General features: G+C 43.2%; 1 protein-coding gene across 3 annotated transcripts in view; it reads left to right on the top strand.

Annotated features, from left to right (window-relative positions):
* The first annotated feature begins 390 nt into the window (after positions 1-390).
* Positions 391-18978, top strand: part of rnf220b (ring finger protein 220b) — a 28996-nt gene continuing 10408 nt past the window's right edge. For all 3 annotated transcript variants that reach the window (XM_086115686.1, XM_086115685.1, XM_086115684.1), the window contains exons 1-2: positions 391-643; positions 1545-2159. In XM_086115686.1, coding sequence (XP_085971812.1) covers positions 1565-2159 — 595 coding nt within the window. In that variant the 5' untranslated portion in view covers positions 391-643; positions 1545-1564. The remainder of the gene's footprint in view (positions 644-1544; positions 2160-18978) is intronic.

The raw sequence follows: 18978 nt of genomic DNA, 5'->3' as shown, positions 1-18978 counted from the left end.
ATTGGCTCTTAATTGGAATTAGTCCGATTTACAAAATGTGTCCAGTTTTACTTCCTGTGAAAGGCAATTTTCTCCATGCCACACCTATCATCTAGTTATTGCATATATGATGCTCTTTTGGCTCTTTTCAATGGAAGTGATCCCCAACCATGTCTAATATGAAAATCTTCCAAGTCGATTAAAATATGTTTTATGACTACAACTAAACTGGGATTGTCCTGTCGGCAGTGGTTTTGATTGTATACTAGTACTATACTGTCACCGCTGCTGGTTTGCTTGATTCATCTTTAGCAGGAGGCGAGAAATTGAAAGTGTCCGACCGAGGAGGGCGAGAGGTGGGGTGGGGGTAAGTGGTGGAAAGAGGGGCTGGAAAAGAAGCAGAGACGGGAGGAGGGGGTGTCTCACACACACACACGGAGGAGGGAGACACGGACAGACACGCAGCCGGCCCACTGATGTACTCAGCCCGGTTAGAGTCACGGCCACCGGTGAAGTCTTGTCGCAGCATCCCGTAGTAGAAGTAGAAAGGAGGACGCTTCGAGGATCCGAAGTGCGCCCGCCCGTGGAAAGTGTCGTCTCCGTGGACTGCTGGAAGTTGAGAGAGTGAGTGGAGTTCACGTCGCGCCCGGAGTTCTTCATCAGAGTGAGTGCGCATCTACTTTGGATTACTGTTTAATCGGTCTTAATTTGGGATATTGATTGTTTAAAAGGCGCGTTTATTGAATGCGTAACACGATTGCGCATTCCGCTGTAAAAGTGTCAAGGCACTGAAAAACTGACGCTTAACATTTTATTTGACGATTGATGGTGCGAAAAACTAAAAATCGAGTGCTTCATACTGCAGTTCCAATATAGGCTACAGTATGGAAAGTTTGTTCATGTCAATTATGTCTAATTGGTTCAAAAACTTCTGACGAGTTCGGCAAAAGCCCCCACAAACCGGGGAAAGTCTCATAAAGTTTTGTTTAAAACGAGAAATGTTTTTCACACGTCAGCAGTTCTCACTGAATGAACTGTTATATTTCATCTTTATGTATAATTCTATCATTTTAACCGTAATTATGTGCTTTGTATTTATTGTATTTATTATGTACTTGATTATATAAACCAGTGTTGAAAGTAGACGTCAAAAACTCTTCATTTGTAAAAATGTTTTTATGCATCTATTTTCATATCGTCCTTATTTTTCTTAATTTGCCATATCTGATCTTTTAGAAAATGTCTTTGATCAATGCAGTTTTAAATGTAACGCTGGCAGGTTTCTGCATGTGAGTTTTATTTTAATATATACAGTTTTATGCTAATCACATTTAAATACATATTGAAATGCTACGTGTTGCTAACAATTTGAATTTTCAATCTCTAATTAAAATAAATCGAAAACCTCTTTTATAAAAAAAAAAAAAGCTCCTACAGTTCCAGCAAAGCGCATTTTACTAAATTCAATATGATATATGAGTTTTAGGGGGAGTAGATATGTTTTAATTATTTCTCAGCCTTTGCACTTTCCATTAAAAAAAAATGTTCTCTTTATTCTTTCTCAGCACCGCTCAAAAGGAGGTGAATGGACCTCCACCGCCCCTTCAAGATGGACAGCTCCACCTACATGCCAGCTCCTCTCGCTTCCCCCGCTCTCATGGTCCTCGCCTCCACCGCTGAGGCTGGCCGCGACGCCTCCGTCCCCAGTCAGGCGCCCAGGCCCTTCGGGGTTCCTGCCTCATTGGAGAAAGACCTCCATCTCCCCTTCCCCTCCGCATCCTACACCTTTGCCTCCATGTATCAACGCCAGGGCCCCGTATCAGGCCCCTTTCCTGGCCGAGACTTCCCGGCATCCCTACTCCACCTGCACCCCCAGTTCACCCCACCCAACTTGGACTGCTCTACTCTGGGCATGCTCCACCACAGCGGGGTCGGCGGTGCCTTTCGACCTTTCTCATCCCCGCATGATGAGAGGGAGCCGATCGGTTATCACTCGGCCTTCACGCCGGCAAAGAGGCTCAAAGGTTGCTTCTCGGAGGTGGAGGGTAAGGAATTTGACTTTGGCTCCCCCGGCGGCTCCATTAAAAGTGGAGAAAACCCGGGGCGGAAGCTGTTCTCCATGTCTGGTCTGCTTTCTGATGGTGAGGCGTCATCCAGCCCAGAGGAGCGCAGGGAGCAGAGTGAGTGTAAAGTCACACAATTTATGCAACTCTGAAATTTACATACTGTCCCTTTTGGACAACTTTCTTACTGTATTTAATGGATCAAGTTGACATGATTCAGCTCAAAATATTTGCAAAGTTGGTGTCCAGTCAAAAGTCTACACGTGTACATAGAGCATGTAATATTTTCTGTGGTTAATGTAAAAATACGCTATTGAAAGTGCATGAGAGGATGGATGAAAAACACAAATTTGAAGGTACATGTTTTTTTTAATTTTTTTAATTTGGACAGAAATGTGAAACAAAACGTATTTGGACATTCTATATTGCAACGATGGAAGTGTCTATGAAAGAAATTTGTAGTTACCACCCAACCCATTTCAGAGCTTTCACTGTTCTGGGAAGACTTTCGGCAAAATGTGTGTCTTTATGCTTCGATCTCTGACCTGAAAAGAGGTCCTGGCTCATAATCTCATTTGTAGTTCATCTCAAAGGTGTTTGAACAGAAATTCCTCCACATCAAACTCATCCAAACATTACCTTCATGGACCGTTCTTGATACGCTGGGCCACAGTGAAGCTGGTATAGAAAAAATGAAAAGCTTACAACTGCCCTAAATGTCTCGATAAAATTAAGAATTATTCTGAGTAGGCTGACCTGCACTCTGATTGATCAATTCATTGATTGAGAGTGTCTCCAAAGTCTTTTGTCCATACCATGTAGCGGGTTTTATATTTCCTTTTGCTTTCTACGCGTGCCTGTGAGCAACTTTGACACAAATCATGTGAACAGCTGCACTTGTTTAGCTCAGTGATCATTAGCCACATATGACCATTAGGCCTATTGGTAGTCAGACTTTCCTTGAGCAGCAGAGATACACAGGAACGTATGGCGAGCAGACGTCGGAGGAGTGCGTGTCGGAAGAGGAATGACATCCTGTCAGAGATAACGAGGTGGCAGGGATAGAGGAAGGGATGGAGGAGGATGGAGAAAATGAAAGAGGGAGAAAGTGTGAGAGAGAGCAAAGCGCATCAGCCCGAGCTTCCGTGCGCAAAAAAACCCTCAGTGCAAATATGGCCGCCCACACCAGACGTCTGATTTGTTGACAAATGAGTGGGAGAGGTGTCAGTCAGAGCGCAGGGGAAGGAAGAGACGCTCCTCATTACTCCTGGGGATAATTGCCCGACGACGAGGGGGCACCGCAACGCACAGGGGAGGGAGAGTTCGGAACTAGGGGGGGGGGGGGGGGGGTCAGGGTGATGGGGGGAACAATGCTAGGCATGATGGGAAATCAAACCCTACTTGGCGGGGGCCGCCACAGGGAGCGCCTGACACTTCAAAGTGTGCACAGAAAGACAGAGGGAAGAGAGCATCCAAAGGCTCGTCAGATCAGAGGGGACACTATCAAAAATAATGACAATGAGAAAAAAAAAGTGTGTGGGGGGGGGGGGTGAAGGCAGAAGTGGTGGGGTTGAGGGCGTGAGGGGTTCAGATACACCTGAAGGAAACTTTCATCCCACGCAAAAAGGACAAGGAATAGGAACAAGTTGTTTTAAGAAAAGTTTCACATGCGTGCATCTTTTTGTTGAAACTTGACGATTTTTGTGTTGAGTGACAGGGCCTGGGAGGCGGAGCGGCAGGAAGGAATCTCAATATGGAATTTTAATAAGGACTGGAAGGGAACGCGAAACGATGGCAGCCGGCGTGCTGGCATGAGAGGTGTGTCTGCCTGCCTGACAGTGTTTGCTCTGTGCAGCCGTGCATGCGTGCTCCGCTCACCTCCTGGTTTTTGGGAATCTCATTTAGGGGAATGTTGACAAGGACAAAAGATGGAAGGGAAGTGAGGGTGCGGGGCTGAAGTTTGGGGGTGGACAAAAATTGGAATCTGCTTTTCCAGCTTGATCCAATTAGTCTGGAGTGAAGGCAAACTTAAGAGCTTTAATGCAATTGAGCTCCCAGCACTTGCTGCAAGTCTGACATGCACTTGTTCCTCTTGACTGACTAACAGACAGTCACTTCAGGACCTCAAGTCTTAAGTGTTCAGCCTGGAAATTTCTCAGGCTTTGAGAGAGCGCAGGTTTCAGACTAGACAACCTACCGAAATGCAAACAAGTACAAGCTAGACGAGCCAGTCAAACTTTTCCTCATTGGTCGACTCGTCTCATTGGCAATGTTGGAAAAGTACCATCGAGCTGCTTCGTTTTTTCGGAGGACTCAAATGCAATGGACAAATATTCTCACAGTTGCTATTTTGTTCTATTGCTACTCGTGGTGAAGCTTCATCCAGGGCATTTTCATCAGTATAGTTTGCGTTTTGGAGTTTCAGTCTTGCCGCAATGCCACATACACAAGAGCCATAAAAAAGGGTTTGCCCACTTCTCATATTCCTATTTTTTTGCATGGTTTCCCACTTTAATATTTATGACTATTAAATAAATGTAAATATAAATAGCAGAGAACGATAACCCAAGTAAACATAAAAAGCCATTTTTAATGATGATTTTTTTTTCACTCACATTTTCTATTACTGCAAATGCATCTTTCATATCTCTGTGGAAATATTTTTGGCCCACTCTTCCTTTCAGAATTGCTTTAATTCAGCAACACTGGAAGGTTGTCAATCACGAATGACATTTTCAAGGGCATGCCGTAGCAATTCAGTCCAATTCAAGTCCGCAATTTGACTAGGTTACACCGAAATCCTGATTTTGCTTTTTAAGTCATTTAGATGTTGACTGATGAATTTATTTTGGATTGTTGTTCTGCTGCAGACTACAAATGCACTTCAGCTTGAGGTCACGAACTGATGGCTCAACATTCTCCTTCAGGATTTTCTGGTAATGAGTAAAATCATGGTTCTATCGACTAGAGCAACTCGTCCAGGTTTTGAAATAACAAAGCAGCCCCAGAACATGACACTATTTTACACCTCATTCTGAAAAGCCGTACTCCAGATGTTATAGCTTGCAGTGACAACCAAATATATTACTAAATATTTTCTTAAAGTGGCATATCAAGGTGCTAGTCATCACTCTATGTGCACTCTTTGAAAAGTCAGAATATTTGATACACTCTCCTATATTACATCTCATAGAGGTTTACCGAATGTTGCAGGACTCTCAGGTCAGTCAGTGTCCACATCTGGCAAGGACGAATCTTCTCATCTGGCCCGTGCATCATGGTGGCAGGACACCTCCATCTGCCCTGTTAGTGACTTACCTCTGTTGATTTTTCCCTTCCAGAGTCTCCTCAGTTTTATCAGTTAAGGTCTGGGATGCTTGGCGTGCGCTGACAGCTGTTCAAACAGTCTTGTTGCCTTTCAAAGGGCAGATGCTTGCAGCCGAGCGAGTCGTGCTTATTTTCCTCAGGGAGATGCTCTCTGCTGCTGGGCCGACCCGAAACTGAAATGGCCCTTTACCGGGAACAAAAATACGGAAACTGGAAGACAGCGGCCAGGTTTGACAGATGATTGGTATGTGCGTTTGTGTCATTAGGGTGCCAAAGCTGGTAGAGAGCCAGATGTTGGAGGGCGTTGTGCACATGAGACTATTAGGAGACTTAAGTTCTTCACTTGCACAGTGACACAAGTTCTCCAAGAAACAACAATGCAATCATAGATATGTACATTAAATACCAACAGCAGTTCTCCAACTGGCGCCTGATCATTTTTTCTCGAAAATGTTCAAAATTTACCAACCCAGAGAAATGCATTAAACTTGACAGGACTATAACTAACAGTGTTGGAGAAAATTCACTGAAGCTGACTGCAAATCAAACATTACCGTTTTATGAGATTTTATAGACTAAATTCATTTTAACATAACATTTTCCACGCTTGCACTAGAGTGTGACACTGGAGTGGATTTTTACTTTTGTCCAATGACACTCCCACAAAAAAAAAAAAAAAATCTCAGCCTGTCACAGTCCCAGTCCATAGTTTAAAAAAAAAAAAAAAAAAACTCTCCTGTTCTGCTCCCAGTGAAAAGGACTGATGGACTAGCTAAGCATTTATTGGGGCAAAATGCTTACAGTAATTATGTATAAAACAATATTTTCAAAGGTTACCAAAAATAGAAGGGAGGTATTTAAATTCAACACACAGTACTCCCTGCCTGATTTTGGCTTGTGGAAACAGAATCAATACTGCGTAGTTCCATGTTAGATTTGTCCCATGGATTACTGGTCACGGTGAAGCTTGATACGTTAAGCTTGCTGCAGACGTGGCTTAAATGGGCCCAAAAGTGTGTGTGTGTGTGTGTGTGCATGCATGTGTTAATTTATCTCCAGAATGTTTTCTGTACTGAACAAAGTCATCTTGAGTTATTAACAGTCTGACTAAATTTAAAAAAACACTCTCATAATTGTCATCTGCTAGCAATACATGCTTGTTTATGTCTATAGAAAAATAAGTTTGGCATATTGACACATGAATGCAAGCTCTATCGTACGTGACAAAAAGGACAGCGTCTTGTCGTAGACGTCTGCTCGTATTGAGTGGAGCTTCCCGTTGAAAGACAGTGTTTACATCCCACTGGCAGACCGCAAGGGGATCAATAGCAACCACTCAATTCTCATGCATATACATCTCGTATCTACTCAGCGCTATTATTCCCAGGATGTACGCACCTCCTCATCAGCACTCCCCACATCAATGGCAACTCTCACCAAATGCTTATTTAAGGTGTAAAACTGTATAACATCCACATTCTGACCGAAAGCTAGCAACACACGCGCAACTGTTAAGTGCATTTTTCAAGCCGCTCTCAAACTGACCACACTGGGAGTCTCCTTGTGCGTTTCAAACGCTCCAGGGAGAAGAATTACAATATTAATGGTTGGTTGTGTTTGATGTGTTGACTGTTTCCCCTCCTGTGGGGATGGTAGTTTGTTCTCCTAATGTTCTCCCAAGTAAAAGAGACTTTCATCTTGGCAGGAGGGTGGGTGGGGGGGGGGGGGGGGGACTCTTCAGTGGTTTTTCCCTCCATCCCTTCATCCTTTCCATCAGGGTCAGAGAGAGGGAGCATGGAATGTTACTTGTCATGTATTTGGATTTAGATATGGCCCGTGTGTGGCCGTGCAGTGTGCAACATTTTGGTCACTGCTCCCCTCAAAGTCACATTTCCCTTCATCGCTGTCAAACTAAACCCCGCACGCATCTGTGATTTTTCAATAAAAGATTTTTTTGTTTTCATTGCAGTATTTGAGAGGTTACTCTGATTGCCAAGATCTCTCAGTTATGTCAGTAAGAGTAAACTATTGTCTCACAACTGTTAATTCAACAAATCTGCTGGTGGCATTTATTATTAAGTCAAATGGCAGTTGCCAGAGGTTATTATACTTACACATTTTGGAAAAAAAATCAAATTAAAATAATAAAATAAATAAATCCTAATGTTCCTAATCGCCAGAACACATGCAAGAGCTTAGTTCAGCAGTCGTAAAGTAATTTTCCTGTTCTTAGCTTTTTCTTATTTGCGTTACCTATTCCAAAAGAGCCTCAACAAGTGCTGTTAAGAAGCATATAAATCAATGTTATGAACTAAGTAAGATTCCAGTGTCTGTGCCACATGGACAGTGGTCTGCTCATAAGTCATGGCTTTGTTTTTCTTCTTTTTACACTTTTATGACAACTAAGACATATTTATGATGCTAATTACTTTTGCATTATAATTTCATCATACTGTATCTTATTGAAGTTAGCGCATGAGTATTTTATATTATTTTTTTTCATGTAAATGCTATATAAAATACAACATATGCGCTAGCAGAATATTTCTACTTTTATTATTTTCTGCTGAAAAATTTGTTTCCAAATCAAAACAAATCGGAAATTGACCAGTGTTGTTTGATGGCTTGCATTTGCCCTTCCGTTGTAATAAACGCTTTAATGGGCATGGCCTTCATTCTTTCAAGACTTGTGTCAGCTTACTCTCACTATATATTTTGAAAAACGAAGTACTGGCAAATATTAATTTTTTTTTAATTTATGAATGTTACTGCAGACTTGTGTGTGTGTGTGTGTGTGTGTGTGTGTGTGTGTGTGTGTGTGTGTGTGTGTGTGTGTGTGTGTGTGTGTGTGTGTGTGTGTCTTCCAGTGTCTCTGCAGGCTCAATTGTGTCTCCAAAAGAGTGCGTGTCAGATTGTGGACCACACAAATTGCCGGAGACAGACAGGATCGCTATAAGTCTAGAAGGAGGCTTTTACAGTAGCGGGGGGACACATATGTATGTGTGTGTTAATGTGTGTTTGTGTGCAGTGAGACATTTTTGCGGTGACCATCAGCACCTGTTAAACAATCAGGAGTCATAACACATCTTGTCGTCACTGCATCTGCCTCTGTGTCCCACTGTGATGGGCTCGGGGGAGAAGGGTTGCTCATAATGAGACCAATGCCAAGGGGTGTTTAAAAAAAAAACCCTTGTTTTAACAGAGGCTGCTTTTCCTTTTTCCTCTCTCTGTTTCCTCCCGTGTTCCGCCGCTCTGTCCAAGTACCTGATCAACCTGCATTGCAGCTGCTTCTCATCTCACATCAAAGGGCCGCACACACGTGTGTGCAAATGTGTGTGCGTGCATAAGAAGGAGTCGGGGTAACGGTGGAAGGGGGGTGGATTTCTGGAGATCGAATCGCGTGTTCCTCAGAAGTGGCGCGCCGCATGCACACAGCATCCTTCGCATTGTCCCCCGAGCCCAACAAATCAGTGTCGGGGCCCATCGACATGTCAGAGAGGGCAAACGTCGAGGTTAAACACATGCTGCTCACTCTGTGTGTGTCATTGTGTGTGTTGGGTGTGTGTATGCCTTGTGTCAGACAGACCTCATTACAACATGTCGCTTTGGCTTTTTTTTTTTTTTTTTTTTTTTGCGAATCTTCCAGCTGTAGAGAAGCTTGACAAAAGCCAAGTGTGTCAAAAATGCATGCCAGGCTTGATGGCTTTACCTCCTCCAGTGCACAATCTTTTGACATCATTCTGCGACTTTAAGCCATTGTTTGCATTTTAAAAAAAAAAGTATTTTATGAAAAATGAAGCAGCATGTCAAGATGTACGCATGCGTGGAAAATGATGTTATAACTGAACTCTTCAAACTTGACACGTTACACTTAGGAAGGGAAAAGTTCATTTTTGCTCATGTAACCACTTCTACAAGTTGGTTTCGCATGTTCTAAAACACAAATATTTTTAAACTCTTCATTTATGTCAATTTAAGATGAATAATGCATTTATTTGACATAATGATTATTTTATTAAATTTATTAAGCTCTTGGTGAAATAATATGAAATGTGATCAGGCCTGAAAGAGAATTATGTTCATTAGGACGCACAACAAAAGCTCGGTTCCGTCCCCAACTGGGGGTTTGACTTTGATGCTAATAAACATTAATATGACTTTGTAAAATTACGAACCAAGCAAAAAATGTAAATCACATTTATAGTGATGGTTCTACAATATTTTGTTTGTTTTATTCTGTGAGAATGAGCTTTTATATGGATAATTTGTTGTGATACAGATGATTAGGTATGTCTGTTCGGTCTTTTCGCTAATGTTAGTTTGCAAACCTCTTCGTGTGCCAGCTACCATCTTGCCTGGGTGAGGACAGCTTTAACCATTTTAACTTTTCATTTTGTCTTCCCCGTTCAGGAAGTAAAACAGATAGCATCGACGTATACCAGGGATGGACAACTTATACGATGGCAGAGGGGCCACAATTTTTCAACAGTGCTAATGGGAGGACCGCATTGGACCGCACACTTCCTATCTGGATGTAGAACAAAAATGTTACTTTTTATTAAGGACAAAATATGTGCATGTGTATGTTTTTTACATAACCAATGTACCGAAGAGTATCTTCATATCATATAATTTTCACATGCACATTGATTAGAGCCAATGCTCAACTTCACAAAATAACCTCTTACTGTAATTTCTCTGAATTGCTAAAACAACAACGGCGCTTTATTTTTTTGCACCGTGCAACATTGTGCAGAACTGAGATTTGCAAAGGTATTTTTAAGTACAGTATTATTATTTTACTGATGCACTAATTGTAATGCTACTATTTGCTTGACATTCTGGCCATGGCCTAACAACCCCGTAAAGGTCAGATCCTCGAATCACCTTCCTGCCTTAAAGGTCAAAGTTGACCATGATCGACCCCGTCGCACAAGGGGTGTAAACACTCTCCCCCGCTTTTCTCCTGAGAGAATAGAATTGAGTTTGGGGCCATAAATCAAATGCTTTATAATTGGTAGGAAAACAGCCGTCCAGCAGTATATAACCTTTTATGTGTCGTCCCAACTCTTTATTATGGTGCTAATGAGTGGCCAGACATCAGGGTTGGACCTGCAAGCCAACAGGGAAGAAGGGAAGGAGTGAGCACTTTGCTAAAATACTGCTGACTGACCACTCACATAAATATATACACACAGGAACTCAGTGCACTGTCACACACCAGAGGGGACGCATATTTACACCAACAGATATGCGCGTATGCAACCAGCTCCTCTCTCTCTCTCTCACACACACACACACACACACACACACACACACACACACACAGGCTCAGCAGTGTCCATTACAAACTGTCATTAGTATGGAGATTGTGCTAATTGTCCCCATAGACCACACAGGCAGCGCTTGGCAGGCCTGCTGTGAGGCCGCCGGGCTGGGTCACACAGCAGAGTCCGTTTCACATATCCTTTTGTCTCAGCCGTGACTCTATTAGTGAAATTACGGAACAATCATTGAATAATTATGGGATGCACACATTGGATTGTCTTAATGCTAATAGTACCAATGTTGCACTTCAAAATAAGGCAACGATAGAGGACTACACGATTTATGAAGACTGATGATTTTCATTTTGAATTGCAATCAGAATCAGTAACATCTTTATTGACCAAGTATGTCGAACACACAAGGAATTAGTCTCCAGTAGCATAGGCTACACTGTTATTGCAATAACAAGCAACTACAACAAACAAAGTCATGACATATGAATATCAAAAGACTTTCCGCAATGGAAGGGTACCATTGTGCAGTGGTAGCACCCACTGACAGCTGTGCGATAATGCGCAGAGTCATCGAGCAGAGATAAAGTGATCAGTGGTGCAATACATTACTATGACGGTTGTGCAGTTGTTGCAGATAATCGTTGCACCATTTCTAAGTGACCGGAAGCAGTAATTGTAGTACGACTTGAGGTGTGCAATTATGCAGAAAGTCCTTGAGCGCTTTAAAGTGTTTGGTGCTGTGGAATATTGATCACCGACAATTGTTCAAGTAGGGCAATGGATGGAGTCTGGGTTGGGAATAACTCAGAGTCTGGTGGGGTTGGGCAGGTGTAGGAAGTGTAGGTGTCCTTTTCAAATCGGTAGAAAAACATGTTTAGATCGTCTGCCAGTCCTGCCAGAACTTCCAAAGGTCTTGTTGGTCCTTCTGAGAAAAAGTTCATGAATCTTGTTTGGAAGAGAACCTAGACTAGCATGGATCGATGGGAGCGGGGTTCGATGTATCTTGACTAGCACACCGGCTCACTTCCCCTTCTTCCGACGGCGCTTCCATGTTCAATACAGAGCAGCCTTGTGGGTTTGGGTGTGTTTGCGAGAAAGAAAAATCAGTGAGTAGACTCTCTATTGCTTAACAAGTCTTCTCAGTAGCTGGCTTAGAGTCGCCCAAAAAAGAACGAAAATGACAAAAACAAAGACAATAAATACTCGGGAGTGTGTGATCCAGGCCGCCATTCGTGCCAGCGCCATCTTGGTATTGATTTGATTCTTTTGCTTCAGGAACTGCTTTTATAACTGGACAGTGTCTGCTGTTGATCTAATATTTTAGTCAATTCATTGAACGAAATGAAGAATATGTAATACAAAATATGATATACAGCATCTTAGTGGAAAGCTGCACAACTTCTCAAATTTTTTTTCCAGATCTAATTCCAAATACATGCGAGAGAACCTCCAAGACACTCGGACTTTTGGTGGGCCGTTTTGGCTGGTGAGAATCCAACCGCATTAGCAGCCGCAGCAGCAGGTCAAAGCGTCTGGTGGTTCAAGTAGAAGAGCTTGAAGTGATAGCAGCTCCTGTGTTGACCTCACTCAGGGAGAACACAAGCGAGAAGATCTATGCCCGCAGGCAGCGCCGCAGGCCTTTTTGTTCTTCTTCTGTGTTTGCTGACAGTTTGGAGGGTCTTATTGACGAGGAGATCACTGAGATTACATATTAGGTCTATGTGGAAGTGATATACAGTCATCAGTGCATGCACACATTAGTGCGCCAGTGTGAAGAACTTTGGTCTTTGGCATACTGGCACGCCTGTCCCCAGTCATCCTGAAATATTGAAGCCATTGTCACTGCAGGTCCAAGTGCACAATTTCAATTGAATGCCCATATCAAAAAATTTGGACTGTCTATTGTATATTTGTTATGATTATTTACTTTCGCGGAACACATGATACAGCCTGCATAGGCGGACACGTAAACTGCATGTAAATAACTACACAAGGGTTTTAAGAAACAAACGGTTGTACAATAAAAAGATCTCTCTTTAACTCATTTTAACTAAATGATCAAATATGCAAATACAATAGATCAATATTGCACAATATTATGGAACACACTCCAAATATTTACCAATATTAAATTGGCCCCAACACTCTCCAAATAACGTCTGTGCTGTGTAAAGTGTTAAGACACCTGATTATGCTTAACTACTCATCTATTTAGAATCTTGCTTTTCATAACTAATATAATAAAAGCTAGAAGAGTAAAAACCCAGAACACTCCAAACTTTGAAGCAGACATGCTGAAAACTGGTGACTGGTGAAAAGTGTGTACTGTATCTCCAAATTTTGTGAGCTTTAATTATTTATGATAACTTTGGTTGGTTTCCTGACAGAAAACTTCATGAGAGGGATATGCAGGATCTCCACATTCAGATGATTATTAAATTCTATGAGAGAGCTTTGTTAAATCTGAGGTGATTTAAGGTCAGTTATCATCTCAACTCTGTTGATCAGCAGTTTAAATCCCCCCACACACACACACATGACTCTCAATCACTTCCTGTTAAATATGCTGCATATGTGGCTTGCTGGCGATAAGATCCATCATGTATTTGCTCATCCAGGCAGACACAATAGCGTCCTTTAGGAAGTGTGACTAACCCAAACACAGGTGCGTCACAGAGTGCCAGGTGCATTTTCTTTTTAGGTGCCAGCAGCATTCAACACTGTGTTTTGGACAGTATCGGATGTTATCTGGTGAAGTGGCGGGCGGTGGGCCAAGTGGCGGCTTAGCTCTAATGATGTCTTGCGATGAGGCCGAAAGGCTTGAAAACCTTCACGGCGAGGTAAACGACACCCTTCTGACATTCTGAAACGTTCTGACGGGAAAGACGGATGCGGGCCGTTTTTCTGGTCATGAGCCCTGATACAATGTAAGACCATTTTATTTGCTTTCTTGGAGTATGCTGGTGGTTTTAAAGAGCTTTCAACTCACCTGTGGAGTGTTGCGTCTTAATAGCTAATACCTTCACCTGCACCACATGTTGTATGAGGGTTAGCTGTGTGTGCGAGGGAGAAGCAAATGTGGGATTTGTTTCGTTTGGATCAAATTTCAAGGTGGCTGGAGTACATGTACTTATTGTCAACTGTATAAAATGGCATATTTACAGATTAGTTTGAAAAAGCACCCTTTGTTTGCCTCTGTGCTGTGTTACGATTTTGTGTTTGCATGTAATGCGGACAATCACTCTTTTCCATGGCTGATATATTCATATCATTTTCAATCTCCCTCACGAAAACTAAACGAATGGTCAACATTTTTCAAAACACGCTCCTTTACTTGATAATGGCTGAACCCTTGTGTCAGAGTAACTTAAAGAAAGTTTGGAAACTGCTACACACTTTCAAAAAGTAATTGCAGGGCCAATCATATCCGCCGGTAGGCAAGTTACACATGAACTAAGGATAAACTTTTTTATTATTATTATTTTATTTTTTTTATAGGATGTGTCAAGCAAGTGTACACAGAAGGAAGATTGATTCCTTCATAAGAATGAAAAAAACTGAGAAGCAGGGGAGACTCACAACTTTGTTTGAACTCAAACAAAGCATTGCATCAGGTGGATTCATTGTGTTGACACAGATTCAAGAACCGGCACTGTGATTCAATGTGACAGTATATTTCAGAGTGAGTGGCGGTTGATTGTATCACAATGAGTGACAGGCCACTGGTAAACTGCTCTTTCTCTTTCCGCACTCGCTAGCTTTCCTGACCCTGTCAGACTGATGGCACGGCAAATGGATTGGCAAAAGGCGGATATAGGCATCTTATTGCCCCAAGTGAGAGCTCCTTTGCGTCTCACATGCAAAAAAAAAAAAAATGGGGGAAGAAGAATGAAACAACTTGACTGAGATGCACCTGAAGTCTGTATCTGGTTGCAGATCAGCAAGGATTGGTCATGCATGAATAAAGGAGCATCATAAAAGGAAATGACATTTTAAATGGTGTCTTATCTGCATTGTTAATTTTTACAACTGTTAGGTATTCTTGCTAACAAAAAGGGAGGAAATCCTTTTTGTCAACAAGAAGGAAAGAAAACCTTTACTCCTGACTAATGCAAAGGGCTAAAAGTTAATGCTAATGCTACATGTGTATTTTCAGCTCTCTACTTGTCACAATGAAGAACGCCCCGTGTCCACCGAGCAAAAAAAGTTCAGTGTACAGCTTTTTTTGTCGGCAAACGTTCTGAAGGGTGCCATAATAATTTCAGGAGTGCAGAACCACTTTTTGAGACCCTTTGTTTGTTATACCAGCCGCAGGGTTATAAAACCTAAAGGGCAGCGAGATAGAGCCTGTAGATTAGTCAATAGAATCAGTCAGTCACTCATCAAGACGTTACCAGAGCTGGTCTTTTTGTCCTTCAATGATATCTTTTGTGAAATGTAGTAATGTGTTCATACGTAACGTTGTTAGAGTCCCATGTCATATTGGAAAATGTTTTTGCTAGTTGGTGACTCATTCCCATGACTTCACATTGTTGACTGTTGTAGTTATCTGGTCATTATTCTGTTATGTTTTTTTGCTTTGTTTTGTTTTGTTTTAAGTGAGGAAATGACCGCAGAAAAAGTCTTCAAGCTCCCGTGTAGATTTGCTGTGAGTGAGAACATAAGTAGCTTTATATCACCGCAAATGACTAAGGACAGCTCCTGACTTGCACTAGCTCTCACCAATCTGTAATTCACTATCACAGATCATTGAGCCATGCATCTCAATGAGGGCCAGATTGATTGGCCGGAACGGCGCAGAGGCAGGGTTCGATCCTTCGCCCGCCGGTCTTGGGAAGGGAAACGTGGCCGCAGAGTCGAGCGGCCACCCAGTCCACTCTCCATCAACCACATGATTGGACGCATGCATGCCGGGCCACACCCGCACCTGATTGAACAATTGTGGTGACTAATGGACAAGATGAGAGAGAGAAAGGGTGAGAGGGAGACTGAGATAAATTTGGGCTTGTGTGCTGATTGACCCGTGGTCAAAGAGGTTATGTCCATTGATCTGTAGGTCAGGAGAGAAAAAGGGATTTCGCCTGAGGTGCCTCAGAATGAGTCCATTTGAGCTTTAGGATTCCCGTCCATTCCCACCAGGAGCTTTTTCATCATCTGATTCCCGAGGACTTGCAGCTGTTGCCTCCCATCGCATGTGGCAGCTCCACGTAAATCCCCAAGAACTAGCGAGGACAAAGGCCAATCAATGAGCCACAAGAGGTTGATACAGATCTTATTAGTCAATGAATGATCATTAGCGATTTAACGAGGCATCGATTTGTGCAAGGGGCAAAGGTTGCCGTGGTTGTGGCGAGTGTCTTGAACACATGAAATACAATAGATTGCTCGGTCGGAGGGATATTTTTGAAGGGTGCTGGAAATGAGATCGGATGGAGAGAGGCGATTTGAGGTCAAGCCTTGCAGAAGAATTCCTTTGGCCGTGTTCAGCATTGTCACGCAATTAAGAGAACACAGATATCTCGAAACACTGTGTCAAAGGCAAGTGGACGACACGTTTTCAAAGCAGCTTTGAAAGTGGAGGAAATAAATGAGCTGGTAGCAGATGTCTCACTACGGGGCCTGTTATGTTGCTCATTAAATACCAAACTTCTCAATAGGCCATTATTTCCCCAATAAAAAAACAAATGGCGGGCCGCATACCCCCCCCCCCCCTCCTCTGTTGAGCTTAGCTCTACCTCACAGACGGCAAAAAGTCCTGACTAATATCCTGCATGATGCTTTTTAGATTGGAAGCAGGCAGTCTCGTCGGGCGTGGCACAGGTGTGGCAGGAGCCAGTGGCTTTTATAGGCCTTCGTCTCCTCTGAAAGTGTGCCAAGGACTTGCCCACTTACCAACTGGTGCAGAGTTTGACACCAGGCGTTAATTGAAAATCCCCCCTCCCCCCTCCAAATCTCCACATGCCTACTGCTTATATAGAGTCTGTCTGTGCTTGTTACCGCTTTATAGAAGGTTTTCTGTTGTGCTTGAAGGAATTGTTTGATGATTGGTGTAATGGTGCCGCTCGGACCGACTTGTCTCAGCACTTTATTGCTAGTGAAAAACCCAACTTGTGGCAAAGTAAGCACCGTCTCCGCCTCGGTTGTTTGCTTGCGTGTCTCCTGCCATTCAGAGCTGTCTGGTCTGCATCGTGTCAATCAAGATTATACCGCGTCCACAGGTTTGTCGCCAGCAGGAATGAGTGGGAGGGGGCCGGTGGGTTTAGCGTCGCTCGTCACTATGTCTCCCTCCGTAGAACAGCCTTTTCATGCCCTGGCATAATGTCAACGGGTGACGTCCCGGCCTGATGTGATGTGGCATTCACTAAAGGTCACGTTAGGCATCTTTGCTCCATCTGCATCTGCTGAAGTGGCAGCCGTCATATGGGCGCTGGCATCGGCCATTACCAGGCCCCTTAGGGGGAGGGAACGTGATGTTTTGAGGATTTTTTTTTTGGGAGGGATTTTGATCTTGTTTCTGCAGGGCTGAGTACTGAACATTGTGCATCTGTGACCCACGACACACATATAGTTTTACAAGGCGGGCGGGGGGGGGGGGGGCAGAAATTAGGAGCGCTCCTGATAACTCAATTTGAAACCTCCAACCAGGAGAAGTTTGATGGAATATCATCTGCCACATTTTAGTACACACTGTACGATCTTGATGTATGTATGTTGTTACTGGTCATACTATCACACCAACAATAGCACGACTTGTTCTTCTAAAGCATAGGTGTCAAACTCAGGTCCTGGAGGGCTGCTGTTCTGCATGTTTTCCAAGTCTCCCTGTTGCAACACACCTGATTCAAATGAACAGGTTCAATGTCAGGCTTGCGCAGAGCTTGCTAATGAGCTGATCATTTGAATCAGGTGTGTTGCTACAGTTAGAAAACATGCAGGACAGCGGCCCCCCAGGACCGGAGTTTGACACCCCTGTTCTAAAGTGTTGCTAAGATACGTTGATATTTCGCCTTGTTAAACATCACCTGGTGACCCCTTTATTTTTGTGATCTTACCGATTTTTCCTCGATGATCTATTTGACGATTGTATTTGCTGTTTTGAAGATATTATTTGGAATTGGATGGAAGTACCTCAGAAGGTTCTGAAGTTTCAATGCCATTGTTGTACTGAGCAAAATAATGCAGCTCGGAGGTCTGTGTACTGGATAGACCTCAACTTCTGTTAATATCGTACTTCTTTTGACATATGAGTAGTTAAGATTTAATCACCTGCTACTTGGTTGCAGCTACTCTAAGTAGTTCACTATATTTTGCCTCACTTGCCCTAATACTTTACTCAACTATTGATCCTACGCAATTAACATGAATTTTAACACTCGATCAATCAGCCGATTGTGCTTCATCCATAGTGGCAATTAATCTATCGCTAGACAATGCACTTGTCACCGTCACCAGCCACCACCAGCTTATGTTGGACTTGAAATTAGACTGGAATGCAGCTTTTATTTTATGTTGCACCTAATTTTATAATGCGCGACAACACATCGGAAAACTAAGACCTTTCCTTGTGATGCACGTGAAGTTTATAGGCATGACACTTGAAGTAAACAAATGAAGGACATAGTGTATCCTCGGCAGCCAAAAAAGGAGGTTCTGAACTGGCGAGACACCTCTCGGAAAGAGAAAGGAAACAATCAGAGACACAGTGAATCCATTCGATGATGCGCCCTTCAAACTGGGCAACACCCAACTACGGCGCGCCAGCAATCCATCCGAGCCGGTTGCTGTAGTGAGGGAACCGTTTACAAGCCTCACAAGCAGGTTTTACAGCCTCCCGTTGTGTGTCTGAGAACCCCCAGGCTGAAGAGGGTCTGAGTCTGACTGAAACTGACAGCGTTTATGTGAGCGGGAGTGGGGGGTTGGAAACGTGTAAAAAGAGTGGCGGTGGTTGTGGTGGTGAACCAGCCACTGTCACTTATGCACAAGCAGCGACTCAGCAAACACACTCCAACAAAACACACATTTAATCTGATGTTGGTGCGGATCAGAGGTGAAGGATGCCGGGTGAGGCTGCAGTTGGAGGGGCTTTGGGGAGTGGAATCCCAAAAGTGGACCAATAAAGCACCCGAAAATCAAATCCCATTGCTCTTATCGCGGCACCGTTCTGAGACGTTATCTGTGCACGTAATGTGGTTATAAATTCAATTTCAGCACCGAGATTTCATTGTTTACTGATGCCGACATGTTCCGGCGGCGGAGCGCAGAAAGCGCAACAACGTTCGATGCGTGTCGGGAAAAGTCATTTTGGCTTCCGCGAGGGGATGCAAAAA

Source organism: Hippocampus guttulatus, chromosome 7 (genome assembly GCF_054856545.1).
Source record: "Hippocampus guttulatus isolate MCC_2025c chromosome 7, RoL_Hgut_1.0, whole genome shotgun sequence".
Classification (NCBI taxonomy): domain Eukaryota; kingdom Metazoa; phylum Chordata; class Actinopteri; order Syngnathiformes; family Syngnathidae; genus Hippocampus; species Hippocampus guttulatus.
This window is presented reverse-complemented; position numbering and strand designations above follow the sequence as displayed.